The sequence below is a fragment of the Oikopleura dioica genome, chromosome XSR (assembly GCF_907165135.1).
Source record: "Oikopleura dioica chromosome XSR, OKI2018_I68_1.0, whole genome shotgun sequence".
Classification (NCBI taxonomy): domain Eukaryota; kingdom Metazoa; phylum Chordata; class Appendicularia; order Copelata; family Oikopleuridae; genus Oikopleura; species Oikopleura dioica.
Genome location: NC_137294.1, coordinates 12,218,992 through 12,239,456, shown reverse-complemented (window position 1 = coordinate 12,239,456; position 20,465 = coordinate 12,218,992). Strand labels below are relative to the sequence as shown.

At 44.9% G+C, this 20,465-nt stretch overlaps 7 protein-coding genes and 1 long non-coding RNA gene across 8 annotated transcripts; 5 read left to right on the top strand and 3 right to left on the bottom strand.

Annotated features, from left to right (window-relative positions):
• Window positions 1-29: 29 nt before the first annotated feature.
• Window positions 30-2,803, top strand: LOC145708570 (trichoplein keratin filament-binding protein-like). Its single transcript, XM_081786256.1, has 6 exons — window positions 30-177; window positions 323-922; window positions 1,286-1,387; window positions 1,434-1,681; window positions 1,728-1,806; window positions 1,853-2,803. Exons 1-6 carry the CDS (start codon window positions 40-42, stop codon window positions 2,207-2,209), a joined length of 1,524 nt encoding a protein of 507 aa, XP_081642382.1. The 5' UTR covers window positions 30-39; the 3' UTR covers window positions 2,210-2,803.
• A 499-nt stretch (window positions 2,804-3,302) lies between these two features.
• Window positions 3,303-3,634, top strand: LOC145708516 (U6 snRNA-associated Sm-like protein LSm6). The gene has a single exon (XM_081786195.1). It carries the CDS (start codon window positions 3,332-3,334, stop codon window positions 3,578-3,580), a length of 249 nt encoding a protein of 82 aa, XP_081642321.1. The 5' UTR covers window positions 3,303-3,331; the 3' UTR covers window positions 3,581-3,634.
• A 537-nt stretch (window positions 3,635-4,171) lies between these two features.
• LOC145707008 (uncharacterized) lies at window positions 4,172-9,590 on the top strand. Its single transcript, XM_081784481.1, has 10 exons — window positions 4,172-4,317; window positions 4,392-4,451; window positions 4,502-4,993; window positions 5,099-5,153; window positions 5,219-5,577; window positions 5,779-6,340; window positions 6,420-6,540; window positions 6,692-7,497; window positions 7,690-9,007; window positions 9,243-9,590. The coding sequence occupies exons 1-10, from the start codon at window positions 4,215-4,217 to the stop codon at window positions 9,432-9,434; spliced, it is 4,068 nt and encodes a 1,355-aa protein (XP_081640607.1). The 5' UTR covers window positions 4,172-4,214; the 3' UTR covers window positions 9,435-9,590.
• Window positions 9,591-9,660: 70 nt separating this feature from the next.
• LOC145707710 (galactose-3-O-sulfotransferase 3-like) lies at window positions 9,661-12,129 on the bottom strand. The gene is made up of 6 exons (XM_081785274.1): window positions 11,941-12,129; window positions 11,237-11,495; window positions 10,898-11,184; window positions 10,478-10,675; window positions 10,162-10,429; window positions 9,661-10,117 (listed from the first exon to the last, which is right to left on the bottom strand). Exons 1-6 carry the CDS (start codon window positions 11,997-11,999, stop codon window positions 9,836-9,838), a joined length of 1,353 nt encoding a protein of 450 aa, XP_081641400.1. The 5' UTR covers window positions 12,000-12,129; the 3' UTR covers window positions 9,661-9,835.
• Window positions 12,130-13,014: 885 nt separating this feature from the next.
• Window positions 13,015-14,163, bottom strand: LOC145709395 (uncharacterized). Its single transcript, XM_081787078.1, has 6 exons — window positions 14,134-14,163; window positions 13,860-14,087; window positions 13,586-13,764; window positions 13,473-13,535; window positions 13,370-13,423; window positions 13,015-13,198 (listed from the first exon to the last, which is right to left on the bottom strand). Exons 1-6 carry the CDS (start codon window positions 14,161-14,163, stop codon window positions 13,015-13,017), a joined length of 738 nt encoding a protein of 245 aa, XP_081643204.1.
• Window positions 14,164-14,174: 11 nt separating this feature from the next.
• Window positions 14,175-15,662, bottom strand: LOC145709394 (uncharacterized). Its single transcript, XM_081787077.1, has 2 exons — window positions 15,451-15,662; window positions 14,175-15,359 (listed from the first exon to the last, which is right to left on the bottom strand). Exons 1-2 carry the CDS (start codon window positions 15,604-15,606, stop codon window positions 14,175-14,177), a joined length of 1,341 nt encoding a protein of 446 aa, XP_081643203.1. The 5' UTR covers window positions 15,607-15,662.
• Window positions 15,663-16,467: 805 nt separating this feature from the next.
• On the top strand, window positions 16,468-17,042 carry LOC145709844 (uncharacterized). The gene is made up of 2 exons (XM_081787547.1): window positions 16,468-16,652; window positions 16,697-17,042. Exons 1-2 carry the CDS (start codon window positions 16,550-16,552, stop codon window positions 16,900-16,902), a joined length of 309 nt encoding a protein of 102 aa, XP_081643673.1. The 5' UTR covers window positions 16,468-16,549; the 3' UTR covers window positions 16,903-17,042.
• Window positions 17,043-17,722: 680 nt separating this feature from the next.
• Window positions 17,723-18,727, top strand: LOC145710025 (uncharacterized). Its single transcript, XR_014134993.1, has 3 exons — window positions 17,723-17,855; window positions 17,904-17,974; window positions 18,438-18,727. It is a non-coding gene; the product is annotated as an uncharacterized LOC145710025 (long non-coding RNA).
• The last annotated feature ends 1,738 nt before the right edge of the window (window positions 18,728-20,465 follow it).

Sequence of the window (20,465 nt, the reverse complement as noted above, 5' to 3'; positions counted from 1 at the left end):
AAAATTTCAAAAAAGCAAAATTGAGATTCGAAAATTCAGATGCTCGGGTCACGGCCGAGAGCAAGGTCGGCATTTCCGACCGCGGTGCCGTCGTATTTGGGCGTTCACAAGTCGGTCCTCGAGAATAAGATTCAGTCGAAGCGAGAGCGTGAAAATACCCAGCGGCTAGAATGGCAGGTGATATTCGATGTGATTTTTGAAAAGCAGGATTTTCTGGCAGAGCATTTTTGACTTTTATGAATTGCTACAATAAAGTAACACCCTTATTATATTAATACAGTAGACGACCTACTGTCGACATTTGATAAAAATATAATTTCAGGGGTTCACGAAGTACATTTCCAAAGCAGACGTAAAATCGGACTACGACGCTCGTTGGTCTCGTCCGAACTCCTCCTCGACAATCCAGCGCATCAGTCCCTTCCAAGCGCGAATGATCCGGACAAAGAACGATCTTCTCCCTCGAAAGGCGAAGCTGGCGCGGCTCTTGCGCGAAGAAGAGAGCACTTACGCGGCGGAGATGGCGGCGGCGGCAGAAAAGATGGACGAGGCGAGAATCAGCTCGATTCACGAGCGAGTTGAGCAGCTGAAGAAGGAGAAAATGACCGCGCGGCTGAACTCGGCCTCGGACAAGCGCATGCAGATGTGGCGAAGGGACAATCCGCGCGTGCGCTCGGCAGAAGTCGAACGAAGGCGACAGGAAATGGTCGACGTCTGGACCGGGCAGTTGGAAGAGAAAGAAGAGGAGCAGCGAGAGCGCGAGGCGGAACGAAGCAGAAGAGCTGAAGAAGCGGAACGCGATCGGCAACTCGCAGAGTTAGAAAAGAAACGAGCAGAGGAAGAAAAGGCGAAGAAGCAAAACGAGTTCAAGGAACAACTCGCCCAACAAGTTCGAGAGCTGCAGCAACGCGAAGCAGAACAGGTAACAGCTTTCGGCATCCTGGATGTCTTGTGATGTCTTTGGATATGTCTAGGGACATCTTGAGGTGCTTCGGGTAATCTTCACGCGTCTAAAAATGTCGCCAAGTGTCTCATGATGTCACTGAATATCATAAATTGTACCTAGATGTATGAAAATGTCACTTGATGTCCCTAAATTTATGAAAATGTTCCAAAAGGTCTTTCAAATGTTGCTAAATGTCTCTTTATGACACTGGATGGCTTATCCTTTAATTAAGATGTTTCATAATGTCCATAAGTGTCTCAAAGTTTAGTTAGATGTGTCATTATGTACCTTGATGTCTCTTAGACGTCTCCCGATGTCCCTATTGATATTTCCTTTCAGAATAAGTTGAAGAACGAAGAAAGGGCACTTCTAACGAACGCTGCTCGCCACGACCAAGTAATTCTGGAAAAGCAACTTGCCGAAAAACGCACACAGCAACAGGTATATATTCTTTGCAAATGCTCCTTCTCCAATGCCGCTTTTTCAGCAAATGCGCAAGCTGCTTTACCGCCAGTACCGCGCTCAAATATTGCGAAGAGCACAAGAAGTCGAACGCGATCTCCAAATGGATCTGGCTCTATTGGAACGGATCAGAGCCGAGGAAGAAGAGGAGCGACACTTGGAAGCGAACAAGAAAGAAAACCAACGAGCTCTGGCGATGGAAGGAATCCAACTGCTCAAGCAGAAACTCAAAGAAGAAAAGGACGCGCAAGAGCAAATTGACAATCTTTATCGGTTAGTAGCTCTCAGATGTTTGAATAAAAGTAACATTGGCTTCTAGTGACCAAGCATCAGACTGGTGGGAGAAGAAGGAGCAAGTCTGGGCGAAAGAAAACGCAGCTCGCCAAAAACTCCTCGACGTGAGTTTTAGTCGAAAAGAATGAGTTTTAAAAAGTGCGTTTTTAGGAGATCTTGGCTCATCGTAAGTCGCAGATTGACGAAAAACTGGCTCGAAACCGTGCTGCTCAGTTGGAAGTGATGGAAGAGCGTGAGAATCTGATCACAGCGCTAGAAACGGCGCGGCAAGAACAATCGGCGGAAGCGCAAGAGACGCAGCGAAAAAGAGACGATCTCGTCCAAGGCCTCAAGGAGCAGCTGCACCTCCGCGACGAGCGAATCCGCGACGAAATCGACCAGGAAGAGAAGGAAAACTTGGAGAGGATGAAGACGGCGCGCGAAGAAGCGGAATTGGAAGAGCGCGAAATTAATCGCGTCTTTGCCGAGAAACGAAGGCCCTCTACTGTTCGCTTTGCTTGGGACTAATCCAGCGGCTCCCATGGTCTGTTTCTTACTCATTCCGTAAAAATAATATTTTATATTCTTCCCTTTAAAAATTAACTTGCGAAATCGCACTGTAAAGCATTACATCTTCCAGGATGTCCCAAGATGTCTTAAAACCTCTGAAGATATCGCGGGATGCCTCAAATGTCCCTTGTTGTCTTGGATGTCATAAGGTGTATCCTGAGAGTTCTTGATGGCTTCAGATGTTTGAAAATGTCTATGGATATCCTTTTATGTCTCAGGGTGTCCCTGGATGTCTGATGATGTCTTCAGAGATCTCAGGATGTCCCGTGATGTCTCTGAACTTCTTTGAAGAGTCTGAACACTTTCAATGTATCCACAAACTTCTGAATGTCGTCGGATATCCCTAAATGCAGCCACGCGATATATTTTATCAAAATCATTCCTCAAAACAAATTTTATATTATAAATGAAAAGCTCTTGAATCTTGCATTTCTTTCGCAAAATTACACTGTACAGAGAATGACACATACGCTTCCACAACGAAAATTTCATCTTTTTTATTCCATTTTTCTACTCTAGCTGATTATTTTTTTACAAATAAACAACCATAATCATCAATCATTTTCATTTCTACAGTTTGATTACCAAAAGTCTATTTTTAGATTGATTCATTAAGGAAAGGCGCTCAAACTTTAACTGAGGACTACTGTATTTGAAATAGTCACTAGAATAGTTCAGGACTTACTGAGATGTCTTAAGATGTCTCTAAATGATGCTGTAGATGGCTTAAGTTTTCCAAGAGCATTCTGAATGTCTTTAGATTGTTGAGAACATCTCAGGATATACGAAATGTTTAAAAATGTCTCTGGATGTCTTTGGACGTCCATAAAAGTAATACATGTCTCTAGATGTCCCCTGATTTCTCGAGATGTCCGCTGATGTTCCAAGATGTCTTTAGATGTCTCTACGGTTCTAATAATGTCCCATGATGTCTAGATGTCTTCTTATGTATCTGGAGACTACTGAATGTCGTTAATTGTTTGGAAATGTCTTAAGATATCTCAGCTAATGTTTCTAATAGAAAGCTATGAAGCTACTGAAGTAATTGAGCCTAGTATTGAGCGTTTTCAAGACGAGAAAATGGACAAGACAACGTCGAAGAAGCAAAACCCGTCGGAATTCCTGCGCAAGATCATCGGCAACCCGGTGGTGGTGAAGCTCAACTCTGGCGTCGACTACCGAGGCGTTCTGGCGTGTCTGGACGGATACATGAACATTGCTCTGGAGCAGACGGAAGAGTACGTCAACGGGCAGCTCAAGAGCAAGTACGGCGACACCTTCATCCGCGGCAACAACGTCCTCTACATCTCCACCTCCGCCAAGCGATAGAAAATTGAAACTGATAAGAACTGATAACTGCCAATTTGGAATTCTGTTCAATTTCGAGACAACAATTATAGATCCAAAAAATAATCTTCCTTACTAATGGGTTTTCCATCCCAAAAAAGCCAAAGAACGCCACGATTTTTTATCTTTTCGACTTGAAAATTACGAGAACAGGTCTCCCACCGACTTTTATTTCAAACTGAGGCTATTTTGGACCGTTTTTCGAGCGAAAAATCTAAAGAATAGACTATTCTGAATAGTCATTTTTAATCATAATCGGCCGGAAATAGATTCAAATTGATACTTCAAGACGAAAAAGACTCGGCGGGAGACTTCTTATCGCATTTTCCAAAGGAAGACATGAGAGAATTGTGACTCAGCCGATTTTATTTGCCTTTTGTCCCTTATCGCTCCGATAGAAGAATCAATAGCCTTGGTGATTCATTATCAATCGCCAGGAATAATCACCATTTTCGACGATTCTTGATTGAGAGCGAATTTTAGCGTTTCGAGATTGTTCTCGACGCCGATTGGCCGAAGGGTTCCCCGTCCACGGGATCGGCAACCTACCCCAGCTGCTCAAACTCATCATTTCTCCTCACACTCCTTTTTCTTCAGATTCGGATCAGACTCGAACATGGAAAGTGGGGACGCTCCAGCGGAGGGAGAGACTGCAGTGGAACAGCCACAAGAGGAACTGCCAAAGACGCCCCAGATTTCAGAGATGCCGGAGGAAAAAGGTAAAAAAGTTCAGAGAGATGATACTGGATTATTTTGCTTATCTTTTCGCTAAAAATGATGAAATCTTTTTTAGAAGTCGCTCCTTCTCAAGCGCCAGGCGCCGAATCGCCAATGGATTCTGACCGAGCTCAAGGTAATCTTCTTTCTGATAGAACTCTTGATAATTTGCCCTTTTTTCTTCAGAATCGCTCGGCACAGGAGATGTGCAATCGATTCAGGAAGAAAAGGATGGGTTGGAAATCGCGTGCCTTTCCGATGAAAGCCAAGGACGCGTGTTTTCCAGTGAAACTATTTCAATAAGCGTCCAGAAGCCAAAAGTTGAAGAAGGAACAGGACCGAAAGAAACTGCGAAAGAAAGTCAAGGAAGCGCGGAATTGAACGAGTTATTTCCCAAAACTCCAGGGACTGACATGATCGACTTGACTACCGACGACGAAGAGAAGAAGAAGACGCCTCAAGCAGCTACAGTCGAAGAAGCTGAAGAGGGACCAGCAGCAGATGTCGTCGTTGAAAATGCTCGATCGGAGAATGCGGCGACAGAAGCGAATAAAGAAGAAACGAAAGAGGGCCCCTCGAACAGTAGAAAGCGAAAGATAAACATGGCTTGGGCGATGCCGCCAGAAGAAGACCCGTTTTCGGAAGCGCAAGATATTGACTTCGTCAACGTCGCCTCAGGAAAGGGTTAAAAAGAGATGTGAACAGTGCACCAGTTGGACTAGTTTTCTTTTGAAGAGTCTTTAGTCTGAACTGAAGCTATAAATGTTTTAACCCAAGAAAAAGTAGCTCCATCCACCCAAGAAGCGCCGGTTCCAGAAGACGAGCCAGTAGTCAAAAGGTAATTACAGTTAGTTTTACGTTTATCTACAAAATATCTATTCTTTTTCTAATAACTACATTAAGACGGCGGCAGCGCGGGGAACGACTGCGTTTCGAGGAGTTTGAAAGCGAACTTGGCGAGGTCTTCGGATACGAGTGCACCTTCCCGCTGCCGGAATCGATGGTCTTCCGGCTGGAGCGCGGTTTCGAAAACAACGGATTGCGTAGTCCGATGGGCATCGTCGCGTTCGAAGGAGCGAGTGCAGATACGAAGCTGGTTGCCGTGGCGAACACGCACTGTGGATCCGGCGAACTGGAATTCATGCAAATCAAGCACGGACAAATCAGTTTGATCTTCAAGCTGCCTGTGAACGGAGTCGATTGCCAAGAACCAACTGCTGTCACCGCGCTGAAGAACAATGGACTTGCGTTTTTGGACAAATGTAAGTACTTATTTCATCTGTTTCGAACCTGAGTCAGGGTCTGTGCTCGGTCGAAAATACTGTGCTTGGAAATACTCAAGCAAGGTTGTAATCAAAGACCGCGTAGAGTTAGCAATTTAAATTAAGCTCTTTGAAGACCATGACTTGAGGAAGGTTGCCAAGCGTAGTTCTTTTTATTTCAAGTTCTAAAACTGTTTTCAGGTGGGTTCACGATCGTCCATTGGACGGAAACGAATGGGCGCTTCCAACTGAGCCAGAAGAAGGCGTTCCGAATGCTGAAGCCGCGACGAGGACCGCCAATGTTCGCGACACGCGGCAAAACCGGTCCGTGTTTCGGCGTATTCTGCAGCCGAAAGCAGGAGGTCGGCACCTTCGTAAACGACATCAACCGTGGACCGGTGCTGTTTTGGTGGAACCCCTTCAGCGGCCAGACGCGAACCGTGGAAGTCGACATCAATCGCTACGCCCAAGTTCGATTTGCCAAGCACCACGGAGACGTTGTCGCCCTCAGCGACATGAATAGAAACGGCTTCGCTCTCTGGCTCGTCAACCTGGAAGGCAAGCAGCTCAAGAAGATCGACCTCCGACAACATGCCGTGATCCAGCCGGCAGGCGTCACCTTCGATCGAAACGGAAACGTTCTCCTTGCTGATAGCAAGGGCAAAAGAATTCTGCGATTCGACGAAAAAGGCGACTATACCGGTGACGTTGAATTCGATGTCCCCTACGAGCACAGGATTACGGACATCTCACTTGACGCCAGGTAAACTAGCGAAAGAAGATCTTTTAGAAGCTGCTTCTATTAAATTGCTGCTCAAATTATTTGAGCTTATCACCTTTAGTGGCCAATTAACGATCTTGTCTTTGAACAAGCACCTGGCCTTTTACCGCTGCGAGGAGCAATACGTCGACCCTGCTGCTGATCCCTTCGCTGAGACATCCAATATCGAAGTCAACCAGGAGGTAAGACTAGCCAAGTTGACTTTACTAGTGGACAACATCATAACTTGTCTTGGCAGCCTGTGAAGTTAACCTTTGAATGAAGCCGAGATAATGACCATCTCGATTCTTTTCATTTCATTTACATAACAGATTCCTTAAATTTTATTTTCAGCCGGAAAAGAGCGCGTACGAGGAGAGCAAAGACGACTTCGCCGCGGACATGGCCGAATTTGCCGATCTCACCAGCGAGCAAGGCGAAGGCGGCGGTGGTTTCAGCTGGAGCAAGAAGTCGCCAAAGAAAGAAAGCAGCGGCGGAGACTGGCAAAATAACTCGCGCGATTCGTCCGCCGGAAAAGATCTTTGGGCGTCGAAAGAATCGAAAAACGACGATTCTTGGCCGAAGTCACAGGCTTTGTCGCCGAAAAACGCGTGGCAAAAGCCCTCTTCTTCGGAAGAAAACTCGTGGTCAAAGCCGACAACGCCAAAGTCGAGCAACAAGGAACCTTGGCCGAAATCGTCGAATAATGATGGCTGGGCGAAACCAGTTTCTCCAGCTTCGAAGAGCCAGAACGCCGACTCGTGGTCGCAGCGGTCTCCTCGAGACGAAGCTAACCCCTGGCCCAACAATCAATCGAACGATGGAAGAAACGACAGTTGGGCGAAGCCAAAGTCCGGCGGATCCTGGTTCAACAACGGCAACAACGATCAGCCCCGCCAATCCCGTTCTCGATCAAACAGTTCTTCATCCCGCGGTCGCAGCAGAAGCCGAACACCATCCATTCCTCGAGATCAAACATGGGGAAACAACGGTGCTCCAAGATCGTCCTACTCGCGAAGTCCCTCTCCAGCTGCTGGTAAAACATGGGGGAACAATGCTCCGCGAAGATCGAACACGCGAAGTCCTTCACCAGCTGCTGGAAAAGCGTGGGGAAATAACCGAGACCGCAGAGACAGTTGGAATAGCCAGAGCAGCGCACGGTAAGTTACAAAAGAAATCATCCCTTTATTGTTAATCCCCGGTCTTGGCGACTCGTAAACAGTGTAAGTCCCAAATAACTTTAAATTTAAAAGTTTGAAAGTTTGTTCCTGACCCTGTTTACAGGTTGCCGTACCCATATAAACCCCCTTCACTTGAAAATAGGCTGAAACTCTAAATTTTATTCATTTCAGAAGCCAGAGCTGGGACTCCAACGGCCCCGGAAATCAACGACGTGCAGGAGCGAGCTCAAGTGGATGGGGATCCCAAGAAAGAACGAACTCATCTGCTGCTGGTGCTGGTTGGGGCAATAATTCCAAGACAGGGGCTTCACAAGACGCTGGCTGGGGAAACTCGTCGCAAGAAAAGCCTAACTCCGACTGGGGCAGCAATAATTCTCAAACAGAGCCAACAGAGCGAAACGCTGGAAGCGATTGGGGAACGAAGACCGCCGCGAACGATGATGGAAACTGGGGCTCGGCATCAACAAAGACTAACGGAGCTGGATGGGGCACCACTTCTTCTTCAGCTGGCTGGGGTGCTTCGGAAAACAAGTCGCCAGCGAGACCAAGTGCAACAGAAGGCTGGGGCGCGCAAGAGAAGACTAATTCGCCGGCGAAAGAGAGTGGAAGCGGATGGGGCGCAAAGCTCGATTCCCCACAAAAAGAAAAACCCGTCGGAAGTGGATGGGGAAATGCTCCGGAAACGAACTCGTCAGCGACTACCGGCTGGGGTGCTCCAGCAAAGACTTCTTCTGCTTCTGAAAGTGGATGGGGAACGCCACAAACGAACGATCCCCCAGTCAAAAGCAGCGGAGGATGGGGCGCACAAGAAAAGAACAGCTCGCCAGTGAAATCCACAGAAGGATGGGGAGCTCCAGCGAGAGATCAATCGCCTGTAAAAGCGAATGGCGGAAATTCTGGCTGGGGCGCGGAGAATAAAGCGTCGCCTGTTGAAACCGTCTCGACTGGCTGGGGAGCTCCTGAAGCGTCGAACAGTACTTGGGGCAGTCATAAGAAGAGCGACAATCCGCCAGCGAAACCGACCAGTGGATGGGGTGCTCCTGAACCAGAATGGGGAAACGCTACTGCGCCAGAAATCGAACCAGAACCGATGCAGAGCGATTCGTTGAGTGGCTGGGGCGAGAGTGGAGCCACAGCTGAACCGGCTACTCTTCGAAATCCGCCAGTGAAATCGCCGGCGGTAAAGCGCTGGGAGTTGAAGCCAGAGCCCGTGGAAACGCCTTCGTCAAAGTTCCTCGAAGGGATTATGACTACTTCGACTTCCAAGCCGACAGATCCTCGTCTCAAGAAGCGAATCAGCCTCGGCGATTACAAGAAGCGACCGACTTCAACACCATCAGTGGAGAAAGCAAACGAAGTCGTGGTGATTGCCGATTCGCCCGCCCCAGCGGAGAAGGATGAAAAAGAAGGTGAAGAGGTTAAGCTTGTTGCTGAGACACCAGCGCCGCCCAAATCAGAAGAGGCCTCGGCTAAAGAAACTGAAAAGAAGGTATAAAAAGTCGTTGTTTGTCAAATCTTGGCTCGGCAACTTGAGTTAGGGTTTTGAAAGGGTTTAAAAAACCGCGAAATTAATATTTCGAGCTTTTTCAAATTCTGGAGAAGCCGCGTATTTGAGCCCTTTCAGGACCCTATCTCGAGTTAAAAACTAATTTTTTAGACGTTGCCGAACAATGCTTGTTCTTAAGGATCAACTCTTATTGAAAAAGACTAATTCAACTATTCAGGGAGAGGAGAATCTCAACGATAGCTTCGAAGAGCCCTACTCACCAGAAAGCCCAGCGTTCGAGCCCGCCGAAGGACCCATTCCACCAGCTCCTCTTGTTCTTCCAGCGCCGCCCACTGCCGCCGAAGAGGAGGAATTGCAAAAGTCAGTGCTAGCTGATCTCGAGGAGCCGAAATTGAAAATGCTTTTGTAAATAGGAAAACTGAAAACTGCCTAAATTGCTCCTGACATTTTTTTATCATTGAAAAGAAACAAAATTTTTACCCTGTTAAACTATTTTATTTTACCCTGTGCTACTATCTGCTCCTCCACCACCATGCCTATCTTGAATAAAGCCACAAAAAGTTCAAAAAATAATCTTGAAAATTTCTAAGCATTTCTGAATAATGCTTAGTTTTTTGTCGTTCTTTCTCTTTTTTATTGGTGAAATGAAGATTTCAGCTGAAGTATTAAAGTTTAAAAACAAAATAAAATAGAATAGGATTTTCTTTCTCGTACAGTTATTTTCACAGTAACAGCGATAGCTACAATTGGTGAGGGCCTCTTCCTAAATGGCAGGTCTTTTGATTCGTTTTCGGCTGTTTCTCCTCTTCCTCAAAGGTTAGGAAAGAGGATCTCGTCTTGTCCGCAGCCGGTCGGCTCGTTGGCTTTCAGCTTCGCGAAGGCTCCCCACTCGCAGGAGCCCTGGTGCGCTTCCATGTACTCCACCAGCGCGCTCGTGTTCACCACGCTGTTGTCCACCGGCTCGCCCTTCGTCATCTTCGCGGCTTGCGGGCGCGAAAACGAGCATCGCTTCGGCTGTTTGTCGCAAAGTGCGTACATTTGCCGCAGCTTCCTGGCATCGTGGCTCATTCTAGCGCGGCCGTACGTTGTTATCTGAAGTTTTGAATTCAACTTTTTCGAAATCAAGGAAGACTCACCTTTTTCTGAAGCGTCTGATTGAAGTATTTGTAAATTTGAAAGTCTTGGGCGTAGAACTTCTTCAACGTATTCGACTGCGACGACGTGAAAGGCTCCTTGGTGTAAGGCTTCGAAACCATGCGGGAACGGGCGTACATTGCTTGCCACGGGAGACAGAGTCTTTCGCGCAGAAGGACTAAGCTTTCGTAGTAGTACTCCGATAGGACGACCAGGTCGAAGGCTTTTGCCAGCTCATTCAGCTTCCCACTCACGTACTTTTTGTCGTCTCTGAATGCAGAAGTCAAGAAATAAGAATTCGTACTCAGATTCAATTACCTTGTCCAGTCGAGACCAAGCTCAAACGCTTGGAAGTTTTTCGCCCTAAAAGCCCAGGGCGCGCTCTTATTGAAAATCTTTGGCAGACGATCGAGATATTCCGAGATCTCAGCGCCAAAGCGAACGCCGCCGTCCGCCTCCTCCGCCAACCAGTGCGCATAAGGAGCGCCCCAGCACGTAAACCCGCATTTTCGATTTCTAAACATAATTGAGCTGATTTCTTGGAAGCCTCAGAACTCCATCGGCGACGAATTAAATAGAAAACAAATGTTAAAATCGCTTGTTAAAGAACAGCTGCGTGTTATGGGCGATAAACTAACAGGAGCAACAACTTAATCATTTGCCGAAAAGTTTAAATGACTTTTGCTTCAAATGGACTTTGCGGCTTCTAGTTTATTTTCATGAGCAATGTTATCTTACCTGACTGCGGCTTCTGAATCCCAGCGGCGGTAGAAATACTCAAACATGGATCTGAAGAGCGAAAGTGGCTCGCGAACTGAAGTGAGGAAGAACGCGTTTTCTGGAAAGATTGCTTTCTCGACCTCGAGGTTGAACACTTGGTGAGTCGATATTGCGTAGGGCTTTGGGTGGCGAGGGGAGCCGAGGAATTCGGGCTGGAAGGGGCCTGGATAGCCGCCGGAAACGGAACCGACGGGAGGGGACTCGCCAGGCATTGAGTAGTAGCGGCAGAAGTTCTTTGCTACTGTCTTATTGGATATTTTGTTATCATAAAGCTACAGTCAGTTGTGTCAATTATACCTGTAGCGTACTGGAAGCGGACTTGTGCTTCTTCAGAAAGACCATTCCCCCTGGCGGAGTGCACGAACTATCTTGAATAGAAAAGCCATCTTTTCCAACCCTGATTCCATCTTCGGCAACTGAGTCGTCAATATCATCCTCCCCATCCGCGTTGCCGAGTTCGCCGTAATCGTAGTTCAGGATGTAGTCAACCTTTGGACTCGTGTTCTTTGAAGGACCCGGCTTGCCTTCCGCTTCCCGCGAATTCACCAGGTATAAACTAAAAATAGACGATGTGGCTTCTTTCTTTCAAGCTTCCATCCCTTCTTCAAAATTTAACATGAGCGGAATTTCAAAACAAAAAGATTTCAAAACAATAATCTTTCTTTTCCCCAACTTACGGGCATATTTTTATGTCTAAGTTAGCATCGTGAAACCCTTATTAAGAATAAATAAAATAAGGGTGTCACTATGTAAATTAACAAATATAGATATGAAATAAGAGGAAAGTTTTACCCAAGATTTAATTTTTGATGTAACATAGAAGATTATTGAATAATTGATTATTATTTAAAATTATAAATTAAGGGTGTCTCACTCCTTTAATTAATTGCAATCATTTATTGAACTAAGCGTTTTTTCTTCATATTTTTTTAGAACAATCTTTTTGTTGAACGAATTTTAAAATAATAAATTTAAAGTTAAGAGGGGATGTATTAAATTACCTGAGAAGAAAGAGCACGGAGGTGTAGATTATGGAGAAGTAAAACTTGGCTGAGTTCATCTCTTTTAAATCTCATCCCGCGCCAGCGAGTCCATAATCAACAAAAGAAGTGTCTTCTGCAACTTATGTTTTCAGCACAACTCTCGAACTATTGAGGAGAAAAAGAATGTTCCCAAATCAGGCAGGAAGGTTGATCACACAAAATGGAGTAGCTGACTTGAGAGTTGAGCGCCCCCGGGGCCAGCCGAGGTTCCGAAAAAAAGCTCCGACCGCCGAGAAATTGATAGCACTGCAATCCTGTCCAGTCAGCCCAATCAACGATGCAAATTAGGGGAAGCGGCCCAAGCTTTCAACTGCATTCCGCCGCGATTTGAAAGCCCTTCTACTTCAACGCATTTCATCGTTTAGAAATTATTGATGGTGATTTTTGAAAAACATTCTTATATTTTCTGCTTTTAATTTTGCTCCGATTCTGCACTATAAATCTATAATTATACAGATCTTCGTCTTTGAAACCAGATTGTTAATCATATTTATTGGGTCGATGATTGTTTTTAAAAAAGTTCTTTTATTTGCAATTTGTTTTCAGAGAAGTTCAAAAAATACATTCCGATAAGAATTTCTAAAAGTCGTAAATTAATGAATTAAATATTGTTTAAAAAAAGTTCTTGTCGTAGCAGGGCAGGTTGACGCATTCTCTAACGGCGTGTAAGCTCGTTCGGTCGCAATTTCGCACGTCGATGCAACTGTTTTTTGGGGATCCAAATCTAACCGATTTTTAATTTAGAAAGTTCAGTTTCTTTTAGACCCCCTTCCTTCTGTGGCGGCGTTGAAGACCAGTTCCACATGTTTTCGAGCATTTCGACCAGCTAGACCATTTCGTAAAAGTCGGTGGCTCTATCTTCGTCTTTTCCTGGATCTCGCCGACTAGACTCATTGGATCGTCATTGACCAGTTCTTCATCATCGTCGTCATCCTCTTCGAACGCGAAGAGATCTTCTGACTCCGTCATGACTGTATCGATGGTTTCGCAATTTTAAAACTTCAAGCTTATTAAAAACAGATGAAAACCCGTTCATAAGTCACTTTCGTCTTCGGAAATGAATCCGTCGATTTTGAGATCTTCGACTTCATCGTAATCCGGTCGGACTGCTCGATCCGCGACCAACAAGGACATCTCAGCAGATAAAGACATTTCAGCGGAAACAGAGAAGCCGAAGGACTCTTCATCATCAGACCCAATGAAATCGCCCGATCCACTAAATTTATTTGCAAATAACTTTCTTCTTCTTGTCTGTGCTCAAAAACCTGTGAAGAAGCCTGAGTCAGGATTTCGCTACCCAGGCTTTAATTGGGCTCTTTCAGGACCCTGACTCAGGCTTCTGCACAGGCCGCTAAAACCAGCTTCTTGTTGGTATTGAAATCCTTACCTTCCTTCGCAGACAGAAATGTCCTCGCATTTCTGCTCTAATCCTTCACACTCACTGAAATTAATATAAATCAAATTATAATTTCCAAAAAGAAAAGTCATACAACTCATCTCCATCGCAAACTTGTCTTTGAAAACCCGTGCTGCAATCACATGCGCCCCAAATACTAGGGAAAAGGTGAGTAAAGACGCTCTGTTAAAAAAACGCTGGAAATACATGTTGTCAGGTACTGGCATCGGATCGCCGTCGTTTTTGTCAGAGGCTCCGGTAGGTTCTGGAATGTGTTCTTCTAGGCATGTTTTCTGGAAGACAGAGTAGAAATGATCGTCAGGACAGATGCAGTAGTCGCTAAAATCATTGTTCACGCAGGTTCCTACTCCGCAGTCGAGCGAACAGTTTTCTTCGGAAAGAGCTCAGAACGATCTTTATCACTTATCTCAGTATGCGCAGAAAACAGTGCAAATACAATCATACGTATTTAGTTCATGAGCTTTCCTGGTTGAACAACTGTTTCAGTTGTCGTTGTTGTTGGCATTGTCGTCGTAGTCTTTACTATATTTATCGGAGTATCTTTCGTTGGAGTATGTGATAAACATGTTCCCTTGAAAACGGAGTAAAAGTGGTTTTCAGGACAGATGCACAATTCGCCGATATCATCCTTCTCGCAAGTTCCTACTCCGCAGTCGAGAGAGCAATCTACAAAATCTTCTAAAATGAGCTCTAAATTTGCAAACGGAAGGGGTTAGGGTTAGGGTTACGTTTACTGGGGGATCATTAAAGTTAACTAGGTGCATATAAAGAGAAGTTAATTTTTGAGCTTTCCTGATTTCAGAACTTTTTCGGATGTCGTTGTTGTTGCTGGCTTCGTCGTAGTCTTGATTGAGCTGGTCGCAGAAGTCGGTATAGTTGGTCGAGCATATTTGATCATACATTTTTCGTACATGCTGTTCCACTCCATTCCTTCCGGACAAGACATGATCGAAGCGGTTTCTTCAGGAGATGCTACAAAAGGATCGCTAGTAGTGGTTGTTGTTATAGTGGTTGTTGTTGTTTCTGAAATGCTAAGAGTAGAAGTCGAGAAACTTGACTGAACAGTAGTGACAACTCGCTCCTCTTCCGTAAAAATGACAATCGGCAAAGTTGCTGTTTCAAGTCCTGAGCCCTCGATTTCCGGCGAAGATGTCGGCTCCACTAAGTTGTCGCAGTCTTCAATGAACGGATCGCACTCGAGTTCGGGCTCAGGTTCTGGCTTTTGATTCACTTCTGAAGCAGGAACGCACTCGTAAGAAATGTAGTCCGCGTCGGCTTCAATGATCACTTCTACCTCGCCATCGGCGCAGACGCTTGTGCTGTTGTCAACGACGATCAGATCGTACTCGTCGTCAACAACGGAAGAGCTTGTCGAGGAGGGGCTTGAGCGAGTTGGGGTTGGAGCTGGATTTGTTGGCTTGGGCGCTGCTTCTGAAGAGGGATTCTTCGCATCCCAGACGCATTTTCCGTAAGCAGCATCGTAGTGTTTTCCGGAGGGACAATCTGTTGACGCTGGCGATTCGGAACTTGAACTCTCTGATTTTGTCGTCGCCTTTGTCGTTGTTGTTGTCGTCGTTGCCGGCTTGGTAGAAGTAGTTGTTGCAGTTGTAGTCGTTGTTGTTGTGGTTTTCTCGCAAGTTTCAGAAATCGGATTGAATCTTTGGCCAGAAGGACAGAGGCACGTAAACTCGTTGGCGATTTTGGCGCAGGTTCCAGTGCCGCAATCGAGGTTACATTGCTCGATGCAGGTTCCAGCCGGCTGCGAGTAGTAGTAATTCAGAGGACAGAGGCAGTAGTCTCCGTCAAATCCTTTGACACAAGTTCCTACACCACAGTTAATCGAGCACGCGCGATTTGCACTTTCTGTCTTTTGAGTTGTTGAAGTTGGTCTTGAAGTCGTCGTTGTTGGCGCTTTTGAGGTTGTTGAGAATTCTGGCTTCGTAGCGGGCGCAGATGACGGCTGCAAGTAATTTATTTGATGGGTGTTATGATGGTTGGTCTTACTGTTAGACTCTAATACTCCTGTTTCTAAAAACAAAATTCAGAGTTACCTTGACTGTTGGCAAGAGCGGCATATACGTTTTGCAGGTGAGTCTCCAGAATTTATTCCTGATTTGATATTTTTTTCGATCTCTTTGAAGCTCCTTGGTAAAATTGATAAAACACTTTTTAATCTCGTCAGTTGGTAGTCGCTGGGAAACATCCATTTCTCCGCGATACTCGATTTCCGGTTGGTAAACGATTGCTTGGCAGAACTCTCGACCGGGCAGTGCTTATTTCTGGGCTCGGCAACCTGTGAAGAAACCTGAGTCAGGGTCTTGAGAGAGGTTTTTCTTGAAGCCCTGACTCAGGTTTCTTCACAGGTAGTCGAGCCCAGCCTCGTTTCTTGCAGCGAACGGGCGAAAGCGCCGGGAAGCAAGGAGAAAGCGGTTGAATTTTCATCACGCTGCCATCGTCCCGAACCGCCATCGCTCGTTTCAGATGGCTTTCCATTTGAAGGGTCCATTCTTCGCTCCATTCGGAAGGGCAGAAAGTCTTGGCGTGGGAAAACGAAACCAGTCCCAAGGCAAGAAAATGAGGGATGAGCCCCATCGCCGCTCTGAACAGTGTTTTCTCTTTTTTCTTTTTCTAATTAGAGAGGAACTCGATTTCAGAGTTTGATTTTGCTGGTTTGTTTGCGCGGCGGAACTAGCTACAAATCATCCCTTCCAGCGGCCATTCTCCTCCTACGATGCCAAATCTTCAGATTCCAGTTTGCCCCCCTACTACTCTTTTTCAAGGTCAATATTTCCACCATAGCCAGAGAAGAAATCGAAAAGAACCTCGAGAAAAAACCGTAGAAACTGCGAATTCGGAATTTGTAAATTCAATAAATTTATTCTTGAATTATTTCTTTCAGTATTGCAGTGCATTTGTTATAAATAAAGTCATTTAGTCAAAAGCTGTCTGATAGACAGTCTAATCGTCTCCTCGTCCAACAGTAGAACATGTCATATGATCTTGGAAACGGTTCTGAGCGTCTGAAAAAGATTGTGCTTTGATAATTATCGGCGCGCTTTGCAAATTTTGACAGTTTTTGCGCGATCAGATAATTCAGGTATAAAAACGATCCCTAACGACAAGGTTACACCAGAGTAAAAAAAATCTACAATGCTGCGGTTTTTGCGAGAATGTCTTTGCCCGACTAGAGAGGATGGCGTGGAAATGCAAGAGAATCAGCCTGCTCGGCCAGCTCGGGAGCCAGAGGAGAGAGGTAAGACTGAACTGTAGTTAATGATTTAAGTAACGATAATTTAGGGAATAATAACGCCAACCTGGAAGCCGAGATCGATTCCCTTCGATGGGAGTTAGACCAGTCGAAGAACAAAATCGCATCGCTTCAAAAGGCCCTCAACGAGAAGACCTTGGCCGAAGAAGAAAACGAGGCGAAGATTCAGCTCCTCAAGGGAGAAGTGGAGAAGCTAAAATTTCAAAAAGAGATGCTTGAAGATCGACTCAAATAAACGTCGCATATTATCAAACTATTATTTGTTGTTTCGTTTTTTTCTAGCAGGATTAAAGGCGGCCTTAGAGACCCAACTGAGGTCGGCGTTGGATTGTCTGGGTTAGTTGCCATTTCCCAGTTATCCACTTTTTCTCGGAGACTCATGTTGTACATTTGATCGTGCATCTGTTGGACTTTAGGATCAGATATTTCGGGACGGTGACTAGCTTGGCTTTTCGTGATGTAGCTTTCGGTTTGCGCAGGATGACCGGAAGGCGTCAGGTTTTCTAAAAAGCGTTTTTAGACTTCCAGGCGATAGATTTTTCTTTTAACTGTACCTTGATTGAAATTACCCCGTTGAAAGGGGCTCGTAATCACCGGCGCTTTGGCAGCTGTTCTTGGACTGGAAGTGAGGATAGGAAGGTTTTGGGCTTCCGGTCTTCTTAAAACCTCTGGTGGCTTCTTGAATTGGTTAGCCTCGGAATACACTTTTCTGAGAAAGCTCCTTGGCAAAGTTGAAAACCAGAAGAAAGAAAAGTCGAGAGCGAAAAAAGAGTTTCAGCTCCGAATACTCAAAATTGTTCCGAAAAAAGCATGATGGCCGTGCCCGACTCGAAACGAATCCAGAAACTCTCGCTTCAGTCCGATTTTGTCGACGATGGAGTCAGTCGATTTTGCAGAAGAATTGGAAAACTACATGGCCGAAAGAAGAGAAAAAACAGAGAAGAAAACGAAGCGGCGGGAAACTGGCCAGACTCCGCCGACTGTTATTATCAGGAACGGGAAATTTGACTGTTCAGATTTCAGAAATTTTCGAGTCGAAAAAAATCCCCCGAAAAAGAACACTCATAAGCGAGACTGGAAAAAGAAACGAAAAACAACGAGAAAAAACCTTGAAAAAATGCAACCTCTATCTCAGCGCGAAAAGTGAAATCATAGAAGACGACCTCGGCGAATTCTGGCTCAATATTGGTAAACAACAATTTTCGTTTTTTGCAGCTTTTTAACTTGGCTTTTTAGCTGGGAGCTTGAAGGATGTGGCAAGAGCTCTGGATGCGTTCACAAAAGAGTCTTTCGTCGCAGTCACGGCGGTAAATTTAAAATTTGACAAAATTCTAGAGCTAGATGAGCGAAATTCACTTTTGATTCGAAAATGAATCGGCTTTTTTTTCTTTGTCGATTCGAAAATGGTCTCGGCAACGGTTTGAAAAAACTGAGTCAGGATTTGAAATTTTCAAAGTCGTAGCGGCTTTCTCAAAAAACCTAGCCGCAGTTTTTAAAAATTTAGTCAAAATAGGAATTTTCGCAAAAACAAAATATATGGTTTTTAAAATTGCTATTTTAATTCAGTTTTTCAAAACTGCCGCTTCGCTTTTGAAAAAGCCGCTACGACTTTTTAAATCCTGACTCAGGTTTTTAAAACAGTTGCCGAGACCATTTTCGAGTCGAAAAAGTAGTTTTAAAAAGCCTTTTGATTCGGTTTCGACCCAATTTTCGCTGCTTATATTTTCTTCTCTTGATTTTTTCTTTCCTCGTTAACTTCATCTTTTCTAGCACCAGCACGGTCATCTGATCAAAGTCTACCTGCTCTCCTCGCTCGTCCGCGGAAAGAAACACAGCCACAAGAAAAAATTCGAGATTCGAGTTCTGCGCGCCGAGTGCTTTGGCTTCAAACTGCACCAGAAGATCAAAAGCTATTTGGAAGGAAAAGACGATGATTCCCAAACCAATCTCGGGCCCATCCTTCTCGATCCCGTCGATGTGAAGACAGAGCCTGAGCCGGTAGAATGCGTCAACTGCCAACTCGTCAAAAATGAAAAGCGAAAAGCGGACAACGAAATTATGCGACGAGAAAGAGTAAAGGGCAATCTAATATTGATGGTTTTGATAATTTTGATTTACTAATAGGAAAAACAAGCGCTGGTGGAAGGAATCAACAGAATGCTCGAAAAGTACTTGGCGCACGGATAAAAAAAATCTACTGTTATTTTGTAATTTGGGAAAGAAATAAAGAATCATTTATCGAAGCAAAAACCTAGGCTCGGCTACCTGTGTAGAAAACCTGAGTCAGGCTTGAAGAGCTAAAATGAAAAGCCGCGTGGCTCATATGTATTTTAAAAAATATATATTAGCTCTTCAAAGCCTAACTCAGGTTTTCTACACAGGTAGCCAAGCCCAGGCAAAAACTCACTGTCGAATTTTATCAATCTATTTTACACTTACTGTCAAGTTGACAGTACTGTCAACTTCATACTAACAGTTCTTTCCGGAGCATGACAACCTGTGTTGAAACCTGAGTCAGGATTTGAAAGATCTTTGATGAAAAGCTTTCACAAGAGATTTTTCAAACCCTGACTCAGGTTGCCGAGCTCAGGAAAGAACTGTTAGTATAAAGTTGACAGTAATGTCAACAGTTTTTTCCTGAGCTCGGCAACCTGTGTTGAAAACCTGAGTCAGGGTTTGAAAAATCTCTTATTCAAAGATATTTCAAATCCTGACTCAGGTTTTCAACACAGGTTGCCGAGCCCAGAGTATTTCTGCTTGCTCTTATTTCCAAGATTTATTCAGAAATAAAACTTCATCCCTAAAGAACTTTCAGTCCTTCAGAGTTGAAAATAAGGTGCACTGGAACTCGCGGAATTGTGAAATAGGCGAAAGAGAGGAGCTTTAGAAAACCGACGAGAGTTTTCTTCCAGCAGGGCGCCGTAGGGAGTGCCAACACTCGGTGGAGAGTTTGATTATCGCGCCACAGCCGAAAGAGCCAATAGAGCCTGCTACCGATGAGTCACGGCTAGGGTGACTTTTTCCGAAAGAGGTCACATGTTCTCAGTCGAAATTTTCGAATCTTCGTCTCAAAAAACTAAAATCCAATAAAATTTAAGGAGCGAAAAACTGAGATTCAGCTAGTTCTGCCGACTTACAGACAAGCCTCAGTATAAGACCACTTTTTGGAAAAAGAGCGAAGCGAATCTTCGAAACGAAAACGAGCGAAATTCATTAATTTGAGAAAAAAGTTTCGATTCAAAGATTCGCTTCGCTCTATTTTCAAGAAGTGGTCTTATACTGAGTCTTGTCTGTAAGTCTGTAGAATTATATGAATCCATTCTTCTTTTTTGACCTCGACATTTTGTGTAGAAAACCTGAGTCAGGGTCCTGAAAGAACTGGTGAATTTTAGCGAAACCGCTACGCCGCTTTTTTTTTATAGCTCTTACAGGACCCTGAGTCAGGTTTTCTACACAGGCTGTCGAGCTATTTTTCGAGCTATTTTTTCGAGTCAAAAATGAATAAAAAAATATTTTTTTTTTATTTACTGTAGAACCCGATTCGAAAGAGCTCTGGCGCTAGAAAGTGGCCTCATTTGGCGGTTGCGTGGCGACCCTATCGTTTGCTTTTGGCGAGAAAGGGTGGCAGGCCAGGCACACTCATTGCGTCGCTCTCACGCTGGCTGACTCTACTGCGGCCTACACGCTCGCTCCCCCGTTCTCATCCCTTTTTCGAGACGCCTTTTTCCAACCAAAAAGTTATGCCAAACCTCTTTCTTTTCAAAGACTGAAAAAAACATTCAAAAAAGAGTCATTATT